The sequence below is a fragment of the Scomber japonicus genome, chromosome 5 (genome assembly GCF_027409825.1).
Source record: "Scomber japonicus isolate fScoJap1 chromosome 5, fScoJap1.pri, whole genome shotgun sequence".
Lineage (NCBI taxonomy): Eukaryota > Metazoa > Chordata > Actinopteri > Scombriformes > Scombridae > Scomber > Scomber japonicus.
In genome coordinates, this window is record NC_070582.1 from 12,025,073 (window position 1) to 12,050,069 (window position 24,997).

At 37.3% G+C, this 24,997-nt stretch overlaps 3 protein-coding genes across 4 annotated transcripts; 2 read left to right on the plus strand and 1 right to left on the minus strand.

Annotated features, from left to right (window-relative positions):
• Positions 1-469: 469 nt before the first annotated feature.
• LOC128359327 (ubiquitin-conjugating enzyme E2 Q2-like) lies at positions 470-9,662 on the minus strand. Of its 2 annotated transcripts, none has more exons than XM_053319817.1 (13): positions 9,428-9,662; positions 6,090-6,194; positions 5,835-5,957; positions 5,700-5,756; positions 5,444-5,593; positions 4,473-4,557; positions 3,567-3,627; positions 3,390-3,480; positions 3,242-3,300; positions 2,657-2,705; positions 2,487-2,582; positions 2,014-2,080; positions 470-1,923 (listed from the first exon to the last, which is right to left on the minus strand). In XM_053319817.1, the coding sequence occupies exons 1-13, from the start codon at positions 9,584-9,586 to the stop codon at positions 1,892-1,894; spliced, it is 1,134 nt and encodes a 377-aa protein (XP_053175792.1). In that variant the 5' UTR covers positions 9,587-9,662; the 3' UTR covers positions 470-1,891. The 2 variants fall into 2 exon arrangements, with proteins under 2 accessions (XP_053175792.1, XP_053175791.1); XM_053319816.1 differs by having other exon boundaries at positions 5,444-5,596.
• A 1,110-nt stretch (positions 9,663-10,772) lies between these two features.
• Positions 10,773-13,156, plus strand: LOC128359320 (UDP-glucuronosyltransferase 2C1-like). The gene is made up of 2 exons (XM_053319809.1): positions 10,773-10,986; positions 11,420-13,156. The coding sequence occupies exon 2, from the start codon at positions 11,440-11,442 to the stop codon at positions 13,042-13,044; it is 1,605 nt and encodes a 534-aa protein (XP_053175784.1). The 5' UTR covers positions 10,773-10,986; positions 11,420-11,439; the 3' UTR covers positions 13,045-13,156.
• Positions 13,157-19,687: 6,531 nt separating this feature from the next.
• On the plus strand, positions 19,688-20,908 carry LOC128359333 (UDP-glucuronosyltransferase 2C1-like). The gene has a single exon (XM_053319824.1). The coding sequence runs from the start codon at positions 19,688-19,690 to the stop codon at positions 20,792-20,794; it is 1,107 nt and encodes a 368-aa protein (XP_053175799.1). The 3' UTR covers positions 20,795-20,908.
• The last annotated feature ends 4,089 nt before the right edge of the window (positions 20,909-24,997 follow it).

Here is a 24,997-nt window from a genome sequence, read left to right on the forward strand (position 1 = left end):
GATTTATTGTATTGACCTCTCCAGGCACATCGCTGCCAGTTGTGCAAAGATTTTTTTCCAAAAAAATGAGGAATATTGAAAGTAGTAGTACACAAACTACGGTGGGTTTAAAATGGTACATGCAACTGTAATCATGTTAAAATGTGATCCTTCTGTAAAATGTCCCATCATCTCGCCTCGCTTGAAAAGTGACCTATAACGACGTAAAAAAAAAAGCAAATTACATTTTCAGTTGTTTTGTTTTTTTTTACATCAGATCAGCGGGTGAGTAAGCCTTTAACGTCAAGTACGGAGCATTAATTCATCTACCCTCCTCCCCCTCTCTCTCCTAAGTATTGTTTGTTACCTGAGTTGCCATTTCAAACATACTTTTGCAGACAGTGTTAACAAATAAACTGCAAAAGAGGCGACAGATTTATAGATACAGTGTGTTTACTGTAGCGCGTGGGGGGGAGGGGGGGTGGGGGGGGGTGCGGGGGAGGGAGCAGCAGCAGTGATAATGTATTTCGTGGTCACGTTTGAGTTTTACTTACAGTAGATGCTCTGAGTTTTAAGATCAGTTCTCATCATAGACTAAAAAATGATCCTTTCATGTGGTCGCACACTGAAAGTGACACTGAAAACACGTCGGCGGTGGCAAGTGAAGCCCTACAAATAAATGTCAAGAGGGCGATGAATCCAGATAATAAAAAGTTATATTGAATAATAATGTAGAGCAGTTTCAGATCTAAACTGGGAAAGGAGGAGGGAGGAGGGAGGCAAACCACTACAATCAATGCATGTCAGGAAGCTATGACATTTACAATAAAAAGAAATGGTTGCAGAATGATGAAAAATAGTCACACATCCAAACACTTCATTTCTTTCCTATGGAATCAAATTCAACTATTTTACCACGGCGAAATGAGACAAAGCCTAATTTCAGCATCAAACTAACCGTCAACCTCTACAGCTGTACTCAAAGGAAAGATCAATAGTCAAACTGAGGAGAAGCAAAGAGCCGTTCAAAGCTTATCTTCCTCTCTCGTCCAAATGTTCCGAGCCCTCTTATAGAGACACATGATGAGCAGACATTTCTGTTTTAATATCAACCACGGGTGGGGTTGTTTGCAGTATTTTGTTTCTGCTTGGCCCAATACACGTTAACAAAAAAAAAAAAAGAAAAAAAAAAAAAAAGAAAGAAAGATGCAAAGTGGGTTTGTTTCAACTTAAAAGATATCCTTCCAAAAACATAAAAAAACAAAATTGTTTCATTTATTGTTGAGAATGCTCAAAGAATAAAAACAATAGGCAAAGAATATTTCTAAAACAAAACTTGCAATTCGTGTACCAGTTAATTTCCAAAGAGAGAGAGAGAGAGAGAGAGAGAGAAAGGAATCGCAGTCAATAAAAACAGGTGCGGTGAAGTGCCACTTCAAGAGCTTCTGTATCAATTTTCTTTTTAAAATTCCCGTTTAAAGAGGGGTAAACTGACTGTTTGTGAAGCCCACTTTGTCAAAGCAGCTAAAGAAAAAAAAAAAAGCATTTCCCCACAGTTTTAAAGGGGGAAAGTTTTTTTTTGTTTCGTTTTGTTGGTTTTTTTGTTGGTTTTTTTTAAAGACAAATGAGCATATTTAGAAAACAGGGCTAGTGACACCCTCACATCCTCCTCACTAAAACACTGAGGGGAGAAGCAAAGTGACACCAGAACAGAGTCTTTCCCGGAGCAAGCGCGGGGAGGGGGAGGGAAGGGGGGGGGGGGCGAAGGAATACTTGTCAGATGAGTCAACGAGATGGTTTCCACGAGAAAGATGATATATTCCCAGTAAGTCAGAAGAGGGGGAAATATTCCAAAGAAAACAAGATACTTTGACCCAAAGACATGATCCCAGTGCATAGTGGTGGTGGCTCCTTATCCGTCCTCTTTAGGTGGTGTGTACCAGCCTGGAACAACACAAAGAAAAAAACCTTTTTGCCAACAGATTCAAACCACTGTGTGTTCACTGAGCCCCCCGATCACTGAGGTTTACTTACCGTTCTTTTCATGAATCTGCACGAGGGATTTGTATGACTGTTGTGCTCTGGCAAGATTGTACTGGTTCTAAAAAGACAAAAAATATTCTGTTAGATGTACAATATAATATACTTGCACATATTCCAGAGGTTAAACCCTACTTTTACCTTTAATGAAAGAAATGCATTGATGACTACTGGATGGTTTTTGGTGAAATTTGATACAGGATACCATCTAGTGACTTTGTGATCCAATCCAATAGAAACAGAATTTCCACTTTGGTTTATGACCAGGTGCAAAAGCAAAATTAATGACTTTGTGACACTACTTGGTGATAAATCAAAAAAGATAAATATTACACCTGTGAGCATTTAGCTAAAAGCAACAGTGTGTCTAAGTCTCACCTCACAGAGCTGCTAGCATGGCTGCAGATTATTCCTCTACTGAAACAATGTAATATAACAATTCACTAATATATGACTACATCAGTTACCTTATTGGCTCCAAACTGCACCCTGGCTTTTCCTTTAACCAGGGTTGCATTTATCTGCATAATGACAGATTCTATGGAATAGGCACTGCTCCAGCCCTGAAACCAGACACAAACATACATTAAACCTGCTTTCACATGGAGGGAATGTGGATTTAAACTCCTTTACGCACCTGTTTTGTGAGAAGCTCCATGCACAAGGCCCCTCCTCCAAGAACATAACTAAAAATTAAAGGATTAAAAGGACTATTAGGAAAGTGTATTAAATATTCAAAAACAGGCATGTATATTTAATCAATAAAGTATTCTGTTGCCTTTTTGCAAATTTGTTGAGCTTGTCTGTTCTTTAATTTGATTTCAGTCTTGATACGTCTTGTGAGGAGGCAATTTGAATCTGAACTACTGTGAATGCAACTTTTGGATATAGCTAAATAGAAAAATGTATGTTGTAAACTTTGAATGAAGTCTATCATGATCTTTTAAACAATCTGTATGACTTAAAATTGTCACACAGTGTTAAAGACTTTTTAATAGTCTAATTAGGCAGCTGTATGGGCGAGGCTTTTATTTACTTTCAGTGTAAGAGACGATCATTTGCTGCCTTTCATACACAAACCACATGACCTGTATCACACAGTTATAACGTGGCATGAAACAAAGATCACCCTGCCTCTAAAAGCACACAGCAATTACATTACCATACATTTGGGTTATATATCAATTTAAATTCATGAGCAAACTGGTCATTACACACTCACCCTCCGGAGAGCACAGGTGAGACAACCCGTACAAAAGGTGGGTCAAAAGGAAAATTATCCTGTCATATGAAGAAGAAAAAATGAACTTGTGAGAAAACCATTATCCACAAAAAACATTAGACATTTTTTTTAATATCTAAGAACTCACTTTATAAGAGAAATTGAGCAGAATGTAGTCCACTCCTTCCTTTTCTTTTAAGACCTGCAAGTCACTATGTAATGGACTATCTGGGTCTACCCTGTAATGAAGAACGAAAAATCTAAACAAACGCACCACATCTGTTAAGTTGAAAAATATTGAAAGCAACTGAAAGTAACAACTTACGTCCTTAACTTGACATGCCATTCATAAAGGCTGTCACTGACTAGTTCGACTGAATAAATACCTGCAAAATAAAAGAGACATGCTTTACTTAGAAATGTTATAAAAGGAAAAGGAAAGGATATTTTTCAACCTGGACCCTGTTTCCTGTTCTATTTGTGTCTAAGAGTTGAAATCGGTCCAGTATTGAAACAAGCTGCAATGTGTACATCTACTAAAAGTGTTTGTTTTTGCCACCGAGAGGCTCCAACTGTTATTATAAGAGTCTAGCAACATTAAAAAAAGAACCATACAGAGAAATAAAACATTTTTCTTTAACTTTGGCGTGATCTGGTGTGTTTGGTAATATGTTTAACCAAGTATCACTCAAGGAGAAGTCTCACTCTGAAATCTCACAATATGAATATTAATGACTTTAAAAATCTTTTAGATAACACTGAGCTGTGCTTTCTGTACTTTCCCAGCACTCCTCTCTCTAACTCTGTCATGGCTGAATTTCCAGTGAGATTTCAGAACAATACTTCTCCTAAAGCAAGACTCAGTTAGACACAACAATAAACAGACCCAGATCAAGCTAATGTGAAGAAAAACGTTTTATTCCCGAGTGTGGTTCTTTCCTAAATGTTGTCAGACACTAAAAAATTACAATCTGGGACTGTCAGTGATACAAAGAAGCACTTTTAATGGACGTTCAATGACAGGGTGCTACTGCCTTTAAAAGAATTACTATATAACCCATTTCATGGCTGCTGACTGCAGCACTCTCGCTCAATACTGGACCAGTTTCAATAAACGTTGTCCTCATTAGTCACTTAGACACAAAAAGATGGGCACATGAAGTCCAGATTGAAAAATAGCAACGTTTCCTTTTAAAAGAATAAAAGCCACCACTATAGAGGAATGTGTCACCTGTCTTGTAACTCTGTGATCTATAGATCTCCCTGAGTTCCTTCATTAGGCGGTCTGAGGCTTGCACGGAGCCGGAGACTGCTCCCTGAAACAGACAGAGAATCACAAAGATGCATTACACACACCGACACGTTAGGACACCTGGACAGATACATATGTACACTATCGAGTGGAGAGGTGGGCACATGAGGGCAACCAGAGATCCTGAGCTCCAAGTCATTGGTGGACAAAGATAATGAAACAAGAAACATTAGCAGCTATTTGAGCATTTCTAACACTTGAAAGGAGAACAAACTGTGTAACACGGTCCAGTTTCTATTTCTAGTGCATGCACAGTTGGAGTGCGTCCAGTGGGCAACCCCACAGAGATCTAGGTGGACCCTGGTGGACACGAGCAGATGACTAAATGTTTATCATGTAGACCAAAACGGACGCAGCAACCATGACTTGACCTTAAGCAGCGCAGTAGAAATGACTTTTCTAGGTGTGTTACTGATTTTTTTCTTTGGCAATATAGATTTCTGATCTGTCATGCCAATAAAGTTTATTTGGATTTGAGTGTTTTTTTCAATTTGCTTCATGTTGTTTTCACGGTGAAATATCTCCTGCATCAGAAAACTGATCAATCATAGCGGTACCTCACCCTCAGTACAGCCCAGTACATGTTATGCTAATGCAGTGATCTCATTGAAAACAGTGGGAAGTCGGCCATTTTTCACACAGCGCTACTGTCGCTCTAAATGTAGCAAAACTGACAAAAAAAAATGTGTTTGGTCTGAAAGAATAAAAACGGAAGGATTTGTATCTGGTGGCTATGTGATATAAACCATGCAGCAATGAAGAAGAAAATCACCCAGGAGACTCTGACTCTGCTTACTGCCAAAAGTTAACGCTCAATTGACATTTTACAGGGATAAGCAGCTCCTCCGCGTCTCCGCTCGATTACAGCCACCGACTGAGCGAGCACTTACATTCAAGTGATCCTGTCTCTGGTTTTTACGAATCTTCTCCAAGATGGCCAGGTTTTCTTTCTCTATCCCGTCATCTTCTGACTTCTTTCCCTCGGCTGGCTCTTCTTCTTTCATGTCGTAATGGTCCAGGTCTTGGTCCAGGTCAATGTCCTGCTGCCACAAGATATGAAATCATGTTCAGATACAGGATGCAGTACAAATTGACTCATTAGGTTAGAATTATTTTAATGTCCTCGACTAAAAGAAATATCCATACCTCTCCCATTTCTTCCTCCTCCTCCTCTTCAGATGTCACCTCATCTGATGGTCCGTGCTGTCGTGTGGTGAAACAGAGTTAAAAAAAACAAAAAAAAGAAAAAAACACCACATTTTCTCGTGTTGTCATGCCTACCTTTCGCTCTTGGGTGATGGGGCCAGCAGGTAGCGGCTGGTCGAGCATTTCCACATCTGGATGTTGAGGCAGGTTGTAAAGCCGACAGAGGTCACAAATGAGACGTTTCAGCTGCTGAAGAAGCTATCGGCGACAACGATGGAATAAAAACGGTCAAAAAAAAAAAGGGGGAAAAAAACCGAACCAACCTTTTTAAAATTCTACTGAGCTTCCTCCGTTACAGCGCTGAACCTGCGTGACATCAGGCCTACTTACCAATGTGCTGCCTTTTCTCACATCCTCTAAACGCTCCAACACTTCCGCCAGACTGGGATCATCAGAGTCAACAAACCATATCGGGGGCGTTGAGGGATAGGATTCCTGCAACAGAGACCACGGAAATTTAGTGAGTCCTGCTCGTGTGTGGCTGCTTTTTTAACAATGAACACTACTACTTCTTACAAAAATGTGACATAAAAAACATGTTAAAAGTTTGTATCAAAGCTAAAAATTAAAAGTTATTTCAAAACTAAACGTCTCAGCCCACACAGCCGCCCACCCGTCGACTTCAGAGCGACGCAACGATCTCCGACGCCGGGTTAAACTTTCAATTAAAGTCAAGTGTGTGAACTTGACTGGAGGTGTGGGAGACAATTATGAGTCATAAAAATCTAGTTGTTGTTTTTTTTTTTAGGTATAAAGTGGGGAAGTGGGCGCAGTGTGAAGATAAGATTGTGTTTGATACCACTTTCTGATGTATATGTGATCATTTTTTAACAAAGGAAGACACTACACATTTTCATACAGCCCTACTTACTGGGTATGAAGTTATAGATGGGTTAGGAGGTGAGAGGTGGATTTTAGACATTGATGCCATCACACAACTCAAGATGGTTTTATTATTGCAGATTTGCTCATATAATGATTTAAAAATACAACACAACATGGCTCCATATTAATTAAACTTTAGCTTAATTACCCTGAATGACTGGCAGCATTTTTGGGTTGTTAAGCACTGAGAGCTGTCACAATTACGACGTGGATGTTTATTTAAAAACCATCTACGAGTTGGAAAATGGTAATTATAGATGTCTCATAAGCCACTAACAGCTAACAATCAACATTTTGATTCTTCATAGATTTTATAAGTACAGTCATATAAGTATATGTACACTGGAACAAATCTCCACTAGGGCTCGGAGATATTGGCAGAATCAAATATCATGATATTTTTGACCAAATACCTCGATAACAATATTTTCACAATATTGTATGGATGATTATCGGTGCTTGCACATAATATTTATGCAATGAGGTTCTTGATAAATAATCATCAGTAATGTTGATATAATGACTAAGTGGAAAAAGGCAGATAAGAGAAATCAGAAATTACATTTTTACTGTAATGTAGCCTATAAAAGCATAAAAAGACTACATTTATTCCATATCACGATATTCAAAATCTAAGATGATATATTTAAAATATCACATCGATATAATATCAATATATTGGCCCATAAATAAATAAGGAAGTAACTCTGAATGCTGCCATTTGAAAATATTCACTGCTTGGCGTAACCGGGTGAGGGTGGGACTGACTGACGAAGAGGTGGGCCTTTTATTTCTCATTCTATAGTAGAAAGATTGTGCTGCTGAATGAACGCTGGTTTCTGGTTTCTTTGAGATTTCAGCTGACTCAAACGGGTTGCAGGCTGACTCAGCTTGAGTCTCAACGTGACACAGCTATCAAAACATTTTAATGAGCTCGTCTGTGCCCTCAAAAAACGAGCTGCAAGTGGTGCAGCGCGGATGTTTCTGCTTAGAGAGGAGGAGGAGGAGGAGGATGTGGTCAGGATGCCAGGCAGGTGAGTGACATGACACGAGAGAGCCTCAGTTGTTCTCAAAGTGGGGTTTAGGGGTTCTAGAGGGGGTCCCAAGGAAAAACAAAAAGGGGGGTGATTTATTTTCACTATTATTACATTCATAAGTAACACACTAACTGAATATGACTATTTTGGTTATGGGTTTCACACATTTTCTGTATTCAAACATCTGAAAGTAAAATTCTAATCAAATGGGGGTCTGTGGTCTCATTAGTGTCAGTTTAGGGGACCACTGGGTTAAAGATTAGGGTCACAATTTGTCATTTCCGTCTTGAAACAACAATAAGGTGCCCGAATGACCATTGATATAGATTTGTCTTGCCATAATCATTCCTCTTATTCATACTGACAATGAACTTAACCCCACGGTTGTCCTCCTGTGCAGAAATGTATTTAAAAGTTTATTATTACAGTCAATGTAGAGCCAGAGTCCCTGTTTTTGCTTCTATACTTCCACTGCAGCTCACAAACACCATCAGTGAAACATAAAGAGGGAATTGTAATGCTTAAAAATACTGTAAATGTAGCAGATATCTCCTTGATCCGACTAACCCAAACAGCTGAAGCTTTAAGATAAACTTTTAAATGCATTGTTTGGCTCCAAATGACCCCCACCCCCCATCACTTACATTGAAGCCACATTTGAAGGGGATCTTTTAACATCCAATATGAACAAGAGGAATCATTTGGGAATCTGTTGTTTTTTTAGGATTGACTACCCTTCAACTATTATGCTCTTTGCACAAGATTGAAGATTTACTTGACAAGCAGTCGGTGTTGCAATGGGGCCCATCTAAAACGTGAAGACACCTTAGCTCACATTATTGATTGAGCATTTTAAAAAATAACTCCGTCATATCTACATCATGTCTTTCTGCGGGGTGATAAAGAAAACACTAACGTCACCGGGCAGTAACTTCGCCACAGGGACCCGTCTATTTACTGGAAAAGCCCCAAAAAAACAACATTCCGTTAAACCGCCTCTATGTAAAGATTAAAATGAAAACGGTACACAGTCTGTCAAAGAAAATCCCTGCTATCATCAGTGTAGCTCTAAAAAAAAAAGCTGAGATGTTGTAAAAGTAAATTTTTAAAAAAGGTTAAGATTAAGGCAGATCGGGCTCCGTAGTTCGAAAGTTAGCCGCCGTGAGCATAACGCTAAAGTACCGCAAACAGTAACGCAGTTATTCCGGTGTTACGGTTTAACTGGTGACCGTGTTAACTGGTGACTTTCTCACATTTTAAGATACGTGACGAGAGGCTAATACGTCTTCTGAACACAATTGAGCTTACATGAATGGTTAGATACTCAGATATTAAAGACAGATGAAAATGATTAAACTATAACGTCCTTTTTTAGGAGAACATATACGTGAAAATCACCAGTTAACACGGTCACCAGCTAAACCGAAACACCGGCTAACAGGACGAGCTAGCGTTACTCTAAGTACGGAGGCTAACAGAAGCTACCGCAGCGTCGCTACTAATCCACGCTTTATTGTACACTCTATGAAAGTCAATGTAACACTTGAGCTGCGTTGTTTGGTCAAATCAACTGTTTCGATTTAATATAGATAGCCAAACAGTATTGGGGAATTTAAAACGATCACTTTATTCGTAGTTAATTTGTAAACACGGAACCCCCCCCTCTCTCTGGTCGGAATGATTGTGTTCCAGTCGATAGTCAGTGTCTGTGGGGTTAGCTGAGAGCTGGCCTGCTGCTGGACTCACCGTGAGGTTGCAGTGGATGATCAGCAGCTTCTCTCCTGTTACATTGAACTGGCAACTGAGCTCGTCGGGTTTCCAGTCTATTATTCTGAATCGTTCGTGGTTTGGGTCAAAAATTGACTCCAGAAACTTCAATTCGGCCTTCAGCCCCGAAACCGACATCTTCAACTCATCTCAAAGCAGCAGGCCGCTGGCAGAGGGGAAGTCAGGGCGGAATGCGGCCGCGCAGTGGAGTCGAGTCTACGGATCATCTCGCATGTTAGCGTGAGAACAACAACAAAGGGCTGCAGGGCTGCACAGCAAGTTTATTTATACAGCACATTGCAACCACAAGGCCATTCAAAATGCTTTACATTAAATATTAGAAGCATTAGGACAAATTGCAAAAAGGAAAAACATTATAATAAGACATTTAAATGCAATTAAAAATTGGTTATTAAAAGAGTTAAAATAAGCCAAATTAGAATAAGACAATAAAAGCAAGACTGCAAGGTCAGAAATGAATCAAAAGCCTCAAATTTAGACAAATTGCAAAAAAGAAACACATTATAAAAAACATTTAAATGCAATTAAACATAAGTTATTAAAGAGTTAAACTAAGCCAAATTAGAATAAGACAATAAAAGCAACACTGCAAGGTAAGAAATTAATCAAAAGCCTCAAATTTAGAGAACGTGCAAAAGAAAAACATTATGAAATACATTTAAGAACAATTAGGTAATAGGTTATAAAAGAGTTAAAATAAGCCAAATTAGAAGACTGAATAATCTATCTATGTATCTATCTATCCATCTATCTATCTATCTATTGTCAATCTCAAACATGTGCTGATGCAGTGCTGTAAATGTACTTTATGCTAAATTGAAGAATAATAATAAGTAATTATATATGGGTTTAATTCAAAATGAGGAATGTTAGAGTAGTATTTGCATGCGTGTATATTTATGCACTGGAACCACAGAGCTTGTTGTAGAGATTGTTGTTAACATTTGTGTTATTGATTAATAAAAATGTTTATACTGCTATCTGTTTCTCTGTTTCTATGTGTATTTGGTAGTTTATGTATGTGAAAGCAAAGTTTCTCTGATAACATAATTTGCAGTTTAATGTTGTGTTAAAGAACTGGTCATTGCAGTGTAATTCTTATGGTCTTATGCTGATAGTTAGGAAAACAGTTTTTCCCCCCAATACATGGATGCAGCAGTTGTGAAAAACTGTATGGACTGGTTACAATTACATCTATCTTTCTTTGCACTGACTTGACACTAGATGGCACAACAGATCTGTCTGTTCTGTTTCCAGCTAAAGATTGACCACTGTAGCAGTGCACAGATCTTACAACACCCTTATCTACAGCAGTAAACACCTTTTAAACAGTGCATGTGTTTCTCTGAACACATGTAACAAGATGTCAGCCGCTCATGACTTTGAAGGTCAGGCTCAAAGGTGCTTTCACTACTTTTTTTCCAACTGCGCACAAATCATGCGATCTTATTGCATAACTAATACTATTGTTGAATAGGCACGTTGTTGGATTACTGCTCCTGGACAAGTGGACTTGGGTAAGTGTTAATATTACTAAAAACCTACAAATATAACAACATGTAATGCTCATACAAACAGCCATAAAATATGTTGAAACAGTTATGTATGTAAGTCTTAATTTCTTAATTCTTTAGATGTAATACTTCTTAATGTCTTGTAAGTGAAGTTTACCAGAAATTAATGTTTGTTAATAGTCAATGCTATCACCTTGTGCTGTAAAACACGGTTTCACTAGTTGTCCAAATCAGTTTAGGAATGATAGAGATTTCCAATCTGTTTTAAATGTTGGTTTTTGTGTGACTCTTTAGTTTACACTTGGATCATGGATCATATCTAGTTAATGTAAGCTTTACATTCCACAGACATTTCATGTTATACCTGTAAACACAAAAATATGTGTAAACCAGGAAGGCAGTACTCCGTTATTGATTTGTTTTTGTACATTTTCAGGGTCTCTCAGTGACGTCAGTATGAAGGTGCCTCATTTGTCTCTGGTCACCTTTATGCTACTGTTGATTCAACTGTCAGACTATGCATCTGGGGGCAAAATCCTGGTGTTCCCACTGGATGGGAGCCATTGGGTAAACATGAAAGTACTCATAGAGGAACTGCATGTCAAAGGCCACGAGATCACTGTGGTTCGGACGTCTGATAGCTGGTACATCAGTGAAAAGTCTCCTTTCTACACTCCTGTCAACCTCCCCAACTCTAGTGGATTTAAGGATAACTTTGCAACCTATTTGTCTCCACTGCTGGAAGTACAGCTTCAGAGTAAGCATTCATCTTTTTGGTCTCATGTCTGGACTCGGATTCAGAAAGAGAAGATCATTGTGGATCAGTTCTCTGAGTTTCACAAGAGAATGAGTGAGATGATCGTTCAGATGTTTGAAGATGAAAACCTGATGCGTTCCCTCCATGATGCCAAATATGATGTTGTTCTGACTGACCCCGGCGTCGGTGGAGGGCCAATGCTGGCACGTCGTCTCCAAGTTCCTCTTGTTTTCAATGTTAGATGGACCATTCAAGGTGAAGCTCATTTTCTTATTGCCCCCTCACCTTTGTCATACATTCCTTTTACTGCAACAGAGTTGACAGATAAGATGACTTTCTCTCAGAGGGTCAAGAATGTTTTGAGCTATATACTTGGGATGTACACACTATCATATGTCACAGAACCTCACTACAAACCAGTGGTTATGAAGTACTTTGGCCCTGATGTGGATTACTCAACTTTTTTTCTCGATGCTGATATATGGCTTATGAGAAATGATTTTATCTTTGAATTTCCACGTCCTACAATGCCAAATATAATCTACATGGGTGGATTTCAGTGCAAGCCCCCTAAGCCACTCCCTGACGGCTTGGAGGACTTTGTCCAGAGTTCTGGAGATCATGGGATCATTATGATGACATTAGGAACTTTAGTCGAGAATCTTCCTCCACATGTTGCTGAGGAGATTGCTGCAGCCTTTGCACAACTGCCTCAGAAGGTTGTATGGAGGTATAAAGGACAAAGGCCATCCAACCTGGGCAATAACACATTACTGGTCAACTGGCTACCACAGAACGACCTCTTAGGACATCCCAAAACTAGAGTGTTTGTGGCCCATGGAGGCACTAATGGGGTTCAGGAGGCTATTTACCACGGAGTTCCAATAGTTGGACTTCCTTTATTCTTCGATCAACCTGATAACCTCTCCAGAATCAGAGCAAAGGGAGGAGCTGTGAACATAGATATTGCAATGCTCGATAGACACGTCTTTGGAGATGCACTGAAGACAGTTCTTTACACTTCCTCTTACAGGGAAAACATGCAGAAGCTCTCAAGGCTGCACAGAGATCAGCCAATGAAACCACTGGACAAGGCTGTGTTTTGGATAGAATATGTTATAAGACATAAAGGAGCTCGTCATCTGCAGGCACAGTCCAACAAAATGTCCTGGTTTGTTTACAACTCTGTTGATGTCATTGCAGCTTTGCTGACAGTTGTTTTTCTTGTGACATTCACCTGCATTTTAACTGTAAGGCTGTTGTGGAGAATGATTTTTGTTGGGACAAAAGTCAAACATGAATAAAATGTTGGTTTTGTGTATGAAATCCAAGCAATACTGAAAATATGCTAGTGACTGTTTTGATTCATAAAGTATGAAAAATAAACTTTGCCTCTTGACATGATTAAGGCTTATAACCCAAAACAGTATCCATGAAGAGTGAATATTTATATGACTGTTGTAGCCTAGAAATTTGGTAACTGCCACAACAGCAAGTGTAATTGATTACACCTCAGTATGTATTTCCACCTCATTCAAACACACACAATACTGCTGGTGATATATAATATTTAAGACCATCGCTGACATACAACAGAGCAATGAGATCAATCAATCAGGTTTATAGAGATATAAAATGAAGCTTTATTTGAAATAGAAAAAGTCAGGTTCAAACTTAAAAACAATGCTGCACAAAATGAAACCTTTATCTTGTTTTTATTATGAAACAATATCAAAGAAGACAGAAAAACTAAACTGGAATGTGATGATGGTGCAAGATTAAAAGCCACCAAATTCATGTCAATCCATCTAATAGTTGCTGAGATATTTTAGTCAAAACTACAAATTTCAACCTCATGGTGGCACTGGTGAAAAAGCCAGGAGATCAACAAAATTACTATGATTCATTGATTTGAACCCATGAATGTCTGATCACAAAATGAACTGTCCCAATCAATCAAATAGGTCTTTAGGTATTTCTTTCTGGGCTGACTAATAATGAACAAGATGTACTTGATCATTTACAAATACATATATATACACAGTACAACACAAAAACAACATATTTTGTATATTTAAATGATCAATTATTTTTAAAATGATACAGGAATAACAGAATATAGCTAGAGAGACGTCTTTGAGTTATAGTTGTATTAAAATGCATCTAATTAAGATTTAGTGGGTAGATGTTTTAAAAAAGCTCACAAATTCATCTCAAGAGTGAAAGATTATTGTCTGTCATTGTCTTATCTAGTTACAGGCACTTCAAATTACAGAGAAAATCAATAGCTGTTATTTTTTTATGACTACTACTAAACTAAACTAAACGTTGACACACAACATTCGCAGGTCTGCTGTGCTTTGTCTTGTTTCAGATCCTGAAGTGGCATGGCTGCAGCATCAACGACTTCATCTTCATTTTGAGAGCATTTGCTCTTTGTCTTATAGATAACGTATAAAATGAGGAAAACAAGTAGAATCCCGACCACACCATTTCCATACCACTAGAGTGGAAAATCAACAGATAATTCAGTGAGACACAGAGCCAAAATGTTCATCAACACTGTCACATAACAAATTACAGACTGGTGCTCTCATGTTACAGATCAATTTCTGACATTTTCCAAAACAAACACAATAAAACTTGTTCTTACCTGAGACTCAATGTACAAGTTGTATGAGTCGGTCAGTTTCTCTAAAGAGTCTTGTGTTTTGTTGGTTGGTTCACACCACTTTAGAGAGCTTTTGTCAGCTGTTACGAATCTTCCAGACCAGTTTGAATGTCCACAGACATAGTAATCACCATTAAGCAACACCAGGGCCATCCATACTATGAAAGGGAGAAAGCTAAAAAGACATATCTTGCTATATCTTTTTAGCTTTCTCCATTTCTTGTTCTCGTTCTCGTTCTCATTCTCATTCTCATTCTCATTCTCATTCTCATTCTCGTTCTTTTTCTTCTTCTCCCTGACTCCATGAATCAGCAGCATCAGCAGAGATGCTGTAACAGCAGGAATTAAAAAAAATGGAACAACACACAACTTGTTCCAATTAGGATCACAAGGACAAGTGAACTCCACCTCCAACATCTTCTCCACACCAGCGAGGAGGAAGGCAAAAACCACATTTGACACAACAGGGTTGTGTCCAAGCTCATTCTTGAGGTTTCTAATCAAGTCTTTCCCAACTGGCATCTCTACACAAAAAGACAAAAGTGTACATTTATGGATGAGTCAAGGATATATATATTTTTTATAGATTTGGTTTGATTTTTTTTTTCCTTTTTTGTTTGCATTTGTGCACTTTTTACTGCCAGTTTTAACCCTGAGATGTTGCAGAGGAAGAAAAAAAATAAAGTGGAGGTATTAAAGATATTAAAGATGGATATTATTAGTAATGTTTGACTCATGGTTCTCAAGTTACATTTGATGGAAAAGGAAGTGATTCAAAAGTTCTCTGCCTTCACTTTGATGGGGTTTAAGTGGGCACCTGATTTGACTGTAATAGACTTATAACAGTAAAATTGGGTAAAGTGAAATTGGCTTCATGATAAAACAACAATTGGATTTTTAGGGAATAGGTCAAATAAATCTGTTTTCCAAATGTCAGTTTTCATAACATTTGCAGTGGGTGGCATCAGAAAGTTTTAAAGAAACTACTTAAAAATAGCGTTTGGGGATGCCAAAGACAAGAATGTGATTGGCCTTAATGTTGAGCAGATACTTCACATTTTAATTTACAAAGAGTTTCATTTATTAAATGCATTGGTAAATGTCTTGAAAAATGTAGTTTAAAATATAAAAATGTGAAGATTTTCAGATGTGGTAAACACATCCATTTATGTATCTCACAACAGAGTGCACAATACAAATCTATATATTTAGCATAAACTGGAATAAATCAGTTACAACTGTGTCCCAGTTTGTAATTGTGCATTAAAGATAAACATAAAAGTAAGATGTACCAACCTTTAGCTTGAAAGAGAAAAACTATTCTTTGAGGACGGATTCCTTCAAGTGAACCTCTTTCAACGACTCAGTGTTGAATGAAGTTTTTTCTTCCCGCTTCTTTCTTTTGTATTGTGGGTTTGAACTGTTCTCACTTGTTTATGTCACTTGTCTTCTGTAGTTACATCTTTGTCACACGAAACATAGTTTAGGTCTAAACCTGATAAGGTCTACGTGCGTATGTCTCATGTGTCGTGGTTTAAAAGTGAAACTTACAATGAAACCTTGGTTTTGTGTGTGATAATCAACACTACATTCTGTATGCAGTTGTTAAAATTGATTTAGAAAATCAAATATACATTAAGCAGGCATCAAGAATCTTCTTCATCACATTTTTAAAATATAAATCCTTTATCATTTTTGTTATCCTGTTATTTTGACACACAATCTGTCCTTCTTTTGTGTTGTGGTTTTGATCTGTTCTCACTTGTTTATGTCACTTGTCCTCTGTCCTGTATGTAGTTCTTGGTCAGATGAAACATAGTTTAGGTGTGACAAGATCTATGCATGCATGTGTCACGTCTCGTGGTTTAAAAGTGAAAGTTACACCTTCTGCAGATATTGCACTGAAGCTATACAATAAAAGATGTGACAGTTCGGACAGTTAGCACTAATGCTAATAGTAATTCCTCTTATAGAGAAAACATGCAGAGGCTCTCAAGGCTGCACAGAAATCAGCTCATGAAACCACTGAAACAGACGGTGTCTTAGATACACTACAGCATCATCTGCTGCTAAGACTAATGTCCTTATTTATTTAATACTTGTTGATGCTATCACAACTTTGGTAAATAGTGTTGCACATGGTGTTTAATGTTATTATAGATTTTTATTGAGGGAAAAAATAACATCTTTGAAGAATGAAATGTAGGTTTTGTATGTGATAATCAACATTACAGTTCTGTCTGCAGTTGTTAAATCTACATTTGGAAAAGCATGCACATTTGTTCATGATATTTGATTAGTTGTTACAATCACAATATATTATACCAACAAGACGTATTACAAATCATCAACATCATAAATCCTTTATATTTGTTATCCTGTTATTTTCTACACACAATCTTTAGTCTATAGTCTGTCCATCCTTGGACAGTAATCCCTCCTCTGTTACTCTTTCTGAAGTTTCTCCTATTTTTCCCTGTTTAATGGTTTTTTACAGAACTTTACTTTCATCTTATCAAAGTTTTACAAATAGTGGATGTTATATTGCTGTTCAGACTTTAAAGTCGCCTGAAGAAAATTTGTGATTTGTGATAAATATACAAATACAAATATATACAAATATTATTTGACTTGATTTGATCAATATGCTTGCATCAATCGAGCATTCTTACATTACCAGTAAATGTTGTTTCAAAGACTGAAAGAAGTGTCTCATGAGATTAGATGGTGGTAACTAGAAACTGTCAACTTGAATACTCAGGTACATGAATTTGCAAGGATGTCTGCATGGCAGTGAATAAATATAGATTGTGGTTTTTGAAATATAATGAGATTTAATGCAATGTAATATTGATGTAATGAATAGTATTTGTGTGATGCAATTGATTCTCGATTGACAGAGGAGGAAATTACTGCAGCAGTGGTCTAACAGCTCCTGGTTGAACGCGGTTGCGTCTACGTGCTCTGCTCAGAGTTTAACGTGAGAACAGACACTAGAAAAAAGTCCTGAACTAAACTTATCAGTTTCTCTTTCTGTGTGAGATTTTGCAAAGTACTTTACAATGATCAGCATGCATTAGTGGAACTGAACTAATGTATGTCATACTTAAAGCTGCACACAATCTTTGCTGTAGGTCTTTAATAATAATATTTTCAGTATGTTCAGATGTACATAAAAGTGTCCAATCACGTTATTTTATAATGTTCCCAAATATTGAAAATACATGTGAACTGAAAATGGTTAAAGACTTCCTGTATTCCTGACATCATTCAGATAATCATATTCACAATGAATATTTAATGAATGAAAATGACACACAAACACATGATTTGTGACAGCATGAAAACAGGAAAAAACTGGAAACAACAAAAAAAAAAACATCTGCACATTTTAGTTGAATAGCAGGTTGATAGGATTTGACCTCATTTCAAATCATACAATTAATCACAAGAAATTCAAAACAGTTTTTGCTTCGTCATGAGTTCACAACATTAAATATTACATTTACAGTTCAATGTTTATGGTAATTATTTATAATGTTTTTAAAAAATCAGCTAACATACCATATAGTACATGAAATACATGATAGAAATGTTAAAAACACATTCTGCTTTTTATTCTTGCACAATGACAAAAAATATAAACACTACACACTGTATTTGTTTAACACTGCACAACATAAAACTAATGTAATAAACAAAACTGATCTCTATTTTTTTTTATTTCTTTGACTTATTAGCTACTAAGAAAATGACATATATATAAATATATAGGATATTAGGATGATGAGATACTTTGAGATACTTACTATAAAATAGGCATACCACAATTTACCACAAGAATTTATAGAAGATCAAAACAGAGCTAGAAGGAAAGATGAATTTGATTTTTGTTCTTTTGATAAGCAGAAATGCAAATCCAAGACTTCTGATGTACTGGATGTTTAAAAGATCACGTTTGCTAATATGTTAGCTGGACCATCTTCATAAGGCCATGTGTTCGATGTTCAAGTTGTTGTTGAGTTATATCCTCAAACTTTAAATGTTTCAATAAATTCAAATTTGGAGGTGCAACAAGAACAAAATTCGAAAAACCCCAAATACTTTCTGAAGTCACTGTATTTGTCTGCAGCATAGAAAAATGAAGTTCATGCAGCCAGGGAAGAAAATGGCTGCACTAGTCTTGCAGCTTAGTGGTTGTGGTCACATTTGGAGGCTGTGCTTTGAGAAGAAGATACACAGGCTTGAAAATCTACAGTGGTGAAATAGAGAATGTATCTCTCTACTGTATCACAACTGTTTCACTTTCTCTTCAGGAATAAGAAGGTTAGTCAAAGAAAAACTGCCATTTCTTGTGTGGTCTAATATTAATATAATCCTATATTTTAATGCATGCTAATATTCCTTCTCCATAAATGTAACTCTACTGACAAAGCTTTCTATTATAAGGTGGTGTATAATGCATGTAGCCTAGTGCAAACTACATACATGATGTGTGGTCAAAGGCTAGTTTCCTTTCCTGTTTAACGTCTGCATTTTAAAAGTGATTGTCAAGGTCATGCAGGTGTGAAGAGTGATAGAAATGGCCACTACAAGTAACACATAAAACAAAGGCGACTTTTTGACTGAATTTGGTCCCATACGTTCATTCACTATCACTATGAGAAAGTGTTACTATTAGGAAAAACATTGAGAACCAGAATGACCAACTTGCATCTGAGTTTCTCAATCTTATCCATACTTTTGACTGTACTCAGCATGTCTGTGGCTGTATAAAAGGCTATTATTTTGAAGATGTGCCTCAAGGTCCCTTCTTCCTTCTCTGTTGGGGTGAGACGCAGTTACCCCCAGTGTAGTGGTCAGCCACGCAGCCTACAGGACTTTTTTGACACCTTGCTACACCTGTGGGACTTTCTTTGTATTTCGCCTGGGATTAAGGTTGTTTTTTGTTTGGAGACGCCTTTATTTGGACACTCCGAGTGTTAAGTGGATGCACGAAGTAAGTGCTGTTCTGTATATATATGTGTATGTGTTTTTTTTTTTACGACGCACCTTGTCCTCCTAATTGATGTCCGTTGTTTAGCATTGTGTATGAGAATAATGTAAATTCTGCTGGTTTGAGTTGTTTGTGTGTACTGTTAGATAATAGTCTGTAACATCTCAGCAGTTCAGGTGGATAAATTGCTCGCGGAGTGTGTCTGCACCCTGTGTGCAAGTGTTATTTTATATTCGGTTTAACCAGTAGATGGTGCTATTGGATCAGGTAACCTAATATTATGGGGAAATGTCGTCTCCAAGTTCCTCTTGTTTTCAATGTTAGATGGACCATTCAAGGTGAAGCTCATTTTCTTATTGCCCCCTCACCTCTGTCATACATTCCTTTTACTGCAACAGAGTTGACAGATAAGATGACTTTCTCTCAGAGGGTCAAGAATGTTTTGAGCTATATACTTGGGATGTACACACTATCATACGTCACAGAACCTCACTACAAACCAGTGGTTATGAAGTACTTTGGCCCTGATGTGGATTACTCAACTTTTTTTCTCGATGCTGATATATGGCTTATGAGAAATTATTTTATCTTTGAATTTCCACATCCTACAATGCCAAATATAATCTACATGGGTGGATTTCAGTGCAAGCCCCCTAAGCCGCTCCCTGCCGACTTGGAGGATTTTGTCCAGAGTTCTGGAGATCATGGGATCATTATGATGACATTAGGAACTTTAGTCGAGAATCTTCCTCCACATGTTGCTGAGGAGATTGCTGCAGCCTTTGCTCAACTGCCTCAGAAGGTTGTATGGAGGTATAAAGGACAAAGGCCAGCCAACCTGGGCAATAACACATTACTGGTCAACTGGCTACCACAGAACGACCTCTTAGGACATCCCAAAACTAGAGTGTTTGTGGCCCACGGAGGCACTAACGGGGTTCAGGAGGCTATTTACCACGGAGTTCCAATAGTTGGACTTCCTTTATTCTTCGATCAGCCTGATAACCTCTCCAGAATCAGAGCAAAGGGAGGAGCTGTGAACATAGATATTGCAATGCTTCATAGACACGTCTTTGGAAATGCACTGAAGACAGTTCTTTACACTTCCTCTTACAGGGAAAACATGCAGAAGCTCTCAAGGCTGCACAGAGATCAGCCAATGAAACCACTGGACAAGGCTGTGTTTTGGATAGAATATGTTATAAGACATAAAGGAGCTCGTCATCTGCAGGCACAGTCCAACAAAATGTCCTGGTTTGTTTACAACTCTGTTGATGTCATTGCAGCTTTGCTGACAGTTGTTTTTCTTATGACATTCACCTGCATTTTAATTGTAAGGCTGTTGTGGAGAATGATTTTTGTTGGGACAAAAGTCAAACATGAATAAAAGGTTTTGTTTTGTGTATGAAATCCAAGCAATACTGAAAATATGCTAGTGACTGTTTTGATTCATAAAGTATGAAAAATAAACTTTGCCTCTTGACATGATTAAGGCTTATAACCCAAAACAGTATCCATGAAGAGTGAATATTTCTATGACTGTTGTAGCCTAGAAATTTGGTAACTGACACAACAGCAAGTGTGACTGATTACACCTCAGTATGTATTTCCACCTCATTCAAACACACACAATACTGCTGGTGATATATAATATTTAAGACCATCGCTGACATACAACAGAGCAATGAGATCAATCAATCAGGTTTATAGAGATATAAAATGAAGCTTTATTTGAAATAGAAAAAGTCAGGTTCAAACTTAAAAACAATGCAGCACAAAATGAAACCTTTATCCTGTTTTTATTATGAAACAATATCAAAGAAGACAGAAAAACTAAACTGGAATGTGATGATGGTGCAAGATTAAAAGCCACCAACATTATTCATCCTGTGGAGAACATGAATGTCTGTACCAAATTTCATGTCAATCCATCTAATAGTTGCTGAGATATTTTAGTCAAAACCACAAATTTCTACCTCATGGTGGCACTGGTGAAAAAGCCAGGAGATCAACAAAATTACTATGATTCATTGATTTGAAACCATGAATGTCTGATCACAAAATGAACTGTCCCAATCAATCAAATAGGTCTTTAGGTATTTCTTTCTGGACTGACTAATAATGAACAAGATGTACTTGATCATTTACAAATACATATATACACAGTACAACACAAAAACAACATATTTTGTATATTTAAATGATCAATTATTTTTAAAATGATACAGGAATAACAGAATATAGCTAGAGAGACGTCTTTGAGTTATAGTTGTATTAAAATGCATCTAATTAAGATTTAGTGGGTAGATGTTTTAAAAAAGCTCACAAATTCATCTCAAGAGTGAAAGATTATTGTCTGTCATTGTCTTATCTAGTTACAGGCACTTCAAATTACAGAGAAAATCAATAGCTGTTATTTTTTTATGACTACTACTAAACTAAACTAAACGTTGACACACAACATTCGCAGGTCTGCTGTGCTTTGTCTTGTTTCAGATCCTGAAGTGGCATGGCTGCAGCATCAACGACTTCATCTTCATTTTGAGAGCATTTGCTCTTTGTCTTATAGATAACGTATAAAATGAGGAAAACAAGTAGAATCCCGACCACACCATTTCCATACCACTAGAGTGGAAAATCAACAGATAATTCAGTGAGACACAGAGCCAAAATGTTCATCAACACTGTCACATAACAAATTACAGACTGGTGCTCTCATGTTACAGATCAATTTCTGACATTTTCCAAAACAAACACAATAAAACTTGTTCTTACCTGAGACTCAATGTACAAGTTGTATGAGTCGGTCAGTTTCTCTAAAGAGTCTTGTGTTTTGTTGGTTGGTTCACACCACTTTAGAGAGCTTTTGTCAGCTGTTACAAATCTTCCCTGCCAGTTTGAATATCCACAGACATAGTAATCACCGTTAAGCAACATCAGGGCCATCCATACTATGAAAGGGAGAACGCAAAAAAGACATATCTTGCTATATCTTTTTAGCTTTCTCCATTTCTTGTTCTTGTTCTCATTCTTTTTCTTCTTCTTACTGACTCCATGAATCAGCCACATCAGCAGAGACGCTGTAACAGCAGGAATTAAAAAAAATGGAACAACACACAACTTGTTCCAATTAGGATCACAAGGACAAGAGAACTCCACCTCCAACATTGTGTCCACACCAGCGAGGAGGCAGGCAAAAACCACATTTGACGCAACAGGGTTGTCTCCAAGCTCATCCTTGAGTCTTCCAATCAAGTTTGCCCCAACTGGCATCTCTACACAAAAAGACAAAAGTGCACATTTATGGATGATTCAAGGATATATATTTTTTATAGATTTGGTTTCATTTTTCATTTGTTTGTTTTTTCCTTTTTTGTTTGCATTTGTGCACTTTTTACTGCCAGTTTTAACCCTGAGATGTTGCAGAGGAAGAAAAAAATAAAGTGGAGTTATTAAAGATATTAAAGATGGATATTATTAGTTAATGTTTGACTCATGGTTCTCAAGTTACATTTGATGGAAAAGGAAGTGATTTAAAAAGTTCTCTGCTTTCACTTTGATGGGGTTTAAGTGGGCACCTGATTTGACTGTAATAGACTTATAACAGTCAAATTGGGTAAAGTGAAATTGGCTTCATGATAAAACAACAATTGGATTTTTAGGGAATAGGTCAAATAAATCTGTTTTCCAAATGTCCGTTTTCACAACATGCAGTGGGTGGCATCAGAAAGTTTTAAAGAAACTACTTAAAAATAGAGTTTGGGGATGCCAAAGACAAGAATGTGATTGGCCTTAATGTTGAGCAGATACTTCACATTTTAATTTACAAAGAGTTTCATTTATTAAATGCATTGGTAAATGTCTTGAAAAATGTAGTTTAAAATATAAAAATGTGAAGATTTTCAGATGTGGTAAACACATCCATTTATGTATCTCACAACAGAGTGCACAATACAAATCTATATATTTAGCATAAACTGGAATAAATCAGTTACAACTGTGTCCCAGTTTGTAATTGTGCATTAAAGATAAACATAAAAGTAAGATGTACCAACCTTTAGCTTGAAAGAGAAAAACTATTCTTTAAGGACGGACTCCTTCAAGTGAACCTCTTTCAACGACTCAGTGTTGAATGAAGTTTTTTCTTCCCGCTTCTTTCTTTTGTATTGTGGGTTTGAACTGTTCTCACTTGTTTATGTCACTTGTCTTCTGTAGTTACATCTTTGTCACACGAAACATAGTTTAGGTCTAAACCTGATAAGGTCTACGTGCGTATGTCTCATGTGTCGTGGTTTAAAAGTGAAACTTACCATGAAACCTTGGTTTTGTGTGTGATAATCAACACTACATTCTGTATGCAGTTGTTAAAATTGATTTAGAAAATCAAATATACATTAAGCAGGCATCAAGAATCTTCTTCATCACATTTTTAAAATATAAATCCTTTATCATTTTTGTTATCCTGTTATTTTGACACACAATCTGTCCTTCTTTTGTATTGTGGGTTTGATCTGTTCTCACTTGTTTATGTCACTTGTCCTCTGTCCTGTATGTAGTTCTTGGTCAGATGAAACATAGTTTAGGTGTGACAAGATCTATGCATGCATGTGTCACGTCTCGTGGTTTAAAAGTGAAAGTTACACCTTCTGCAGATATTGCACTGAAGATATACAATAAAAGATGTGACAGTTCGGACAGTTAGCACTAATGCTAATAGTAATTCCTCTTATCGAAGCTTGATAAGCGCAGTTTCAGGAGCGGGAACACACACCAATTACACCCCTTCCGGCTCCTATATAAACAGACCTAACAGCGTCCCCCTCGTTCACTCTCGCTTTCGAGTTCCCCCCCCCCATCCTCTCTTCTGTTCTTCTCTCCTCTCTTATAGGTTCCTGGGGGTTCGTCACTGCCCGGGCGCAGCGGCGGATCCTTCGTGCGACCTCCCCACACCGCATCAAGAATCACCGCATCAAGAATCGTTCCGCATCAAGAATACACAATTCATTCAAATTCTGTCAATAAATCTGTTAAAACGTATCTCGTTGGTGATGTGTTCCTTGCTCGTGAATAGAGAAAACATGAAGAGGCTCTCAAGGCTGCACAGAAATCAGCTCATGAAACCACTGAAACAGACGGTGTCTTAGATACACTACAGCATCATCTGCTGCTAAGACTAATGTCCTTATTTATTTAACACTCAGTGCCATCACCACTTTGGTAAATAGTGTTGCACATGGTGTTTAATGTTATTATAGATTTTTATTGAGGGAAAAAATAACATCTTTGAAGAATGAAATGTTGGTTTTGTATAGTCTATAGTTTGTCCATCCTTTGACAGTAATCCCTCCTCTGTTACTTTATCTGAAGTTTCTCCTATTTTTCCCTGTTTAATGGTTTTTTACAGAACTTTACTTTCATCTTATCAAAGTTTTACAAACAGTGGATGTTATATTGCTGTTCAGACTTTAAAGTCGCCTGAAGAAAATTTGTGATTTGTGATAAATATACAAATACAAATATATACAAATATTATTTGACTTGATTTGATCAATATGCTTGCATCAATCGAGCATTCTTACATTACCAGTAA

Excerpts from the sequence above, each read along its gene's own strand:
- LOC128359327 (XM_053319816.1), bottom strand. The coding sequence starts at position 9,586 with ATGTCGGTTTCGGGGCTGAAGGCCGAATTGAAGTTTCTGGAGTCAATT. Across the intron at positions 5,757-5,834 it reads CCATCACCCAAGAGCGAAAG|CACGGACCATCAGATGAGGT; the intron begins GTAGGCATGACA and ends ACCACACGACAG. Across the intron at positions 2,583-2,656 it reads TGGAGCTTCTCACAAAACAG|GGCTGGAGCAGTGCCTATTC; the intron begins GTGCGTAAAGGA and ends GTCTGGTTTCAG.
- LOC128359320 (XM_053319809.1), top strand. The coding sequence starts at position 11,440 with ATGAAGGTGCCTCATTTGTCTCTGGTCACCTTTATGCTACTGTTGATT.
- LOC128359333 (XM_053319824.1), top strand. The coding sequence starts at position 19,688 with ATGGGGAAATGTCGTCTCCAAGTTCCTCTTGTTTTCAATGTTAGATGG.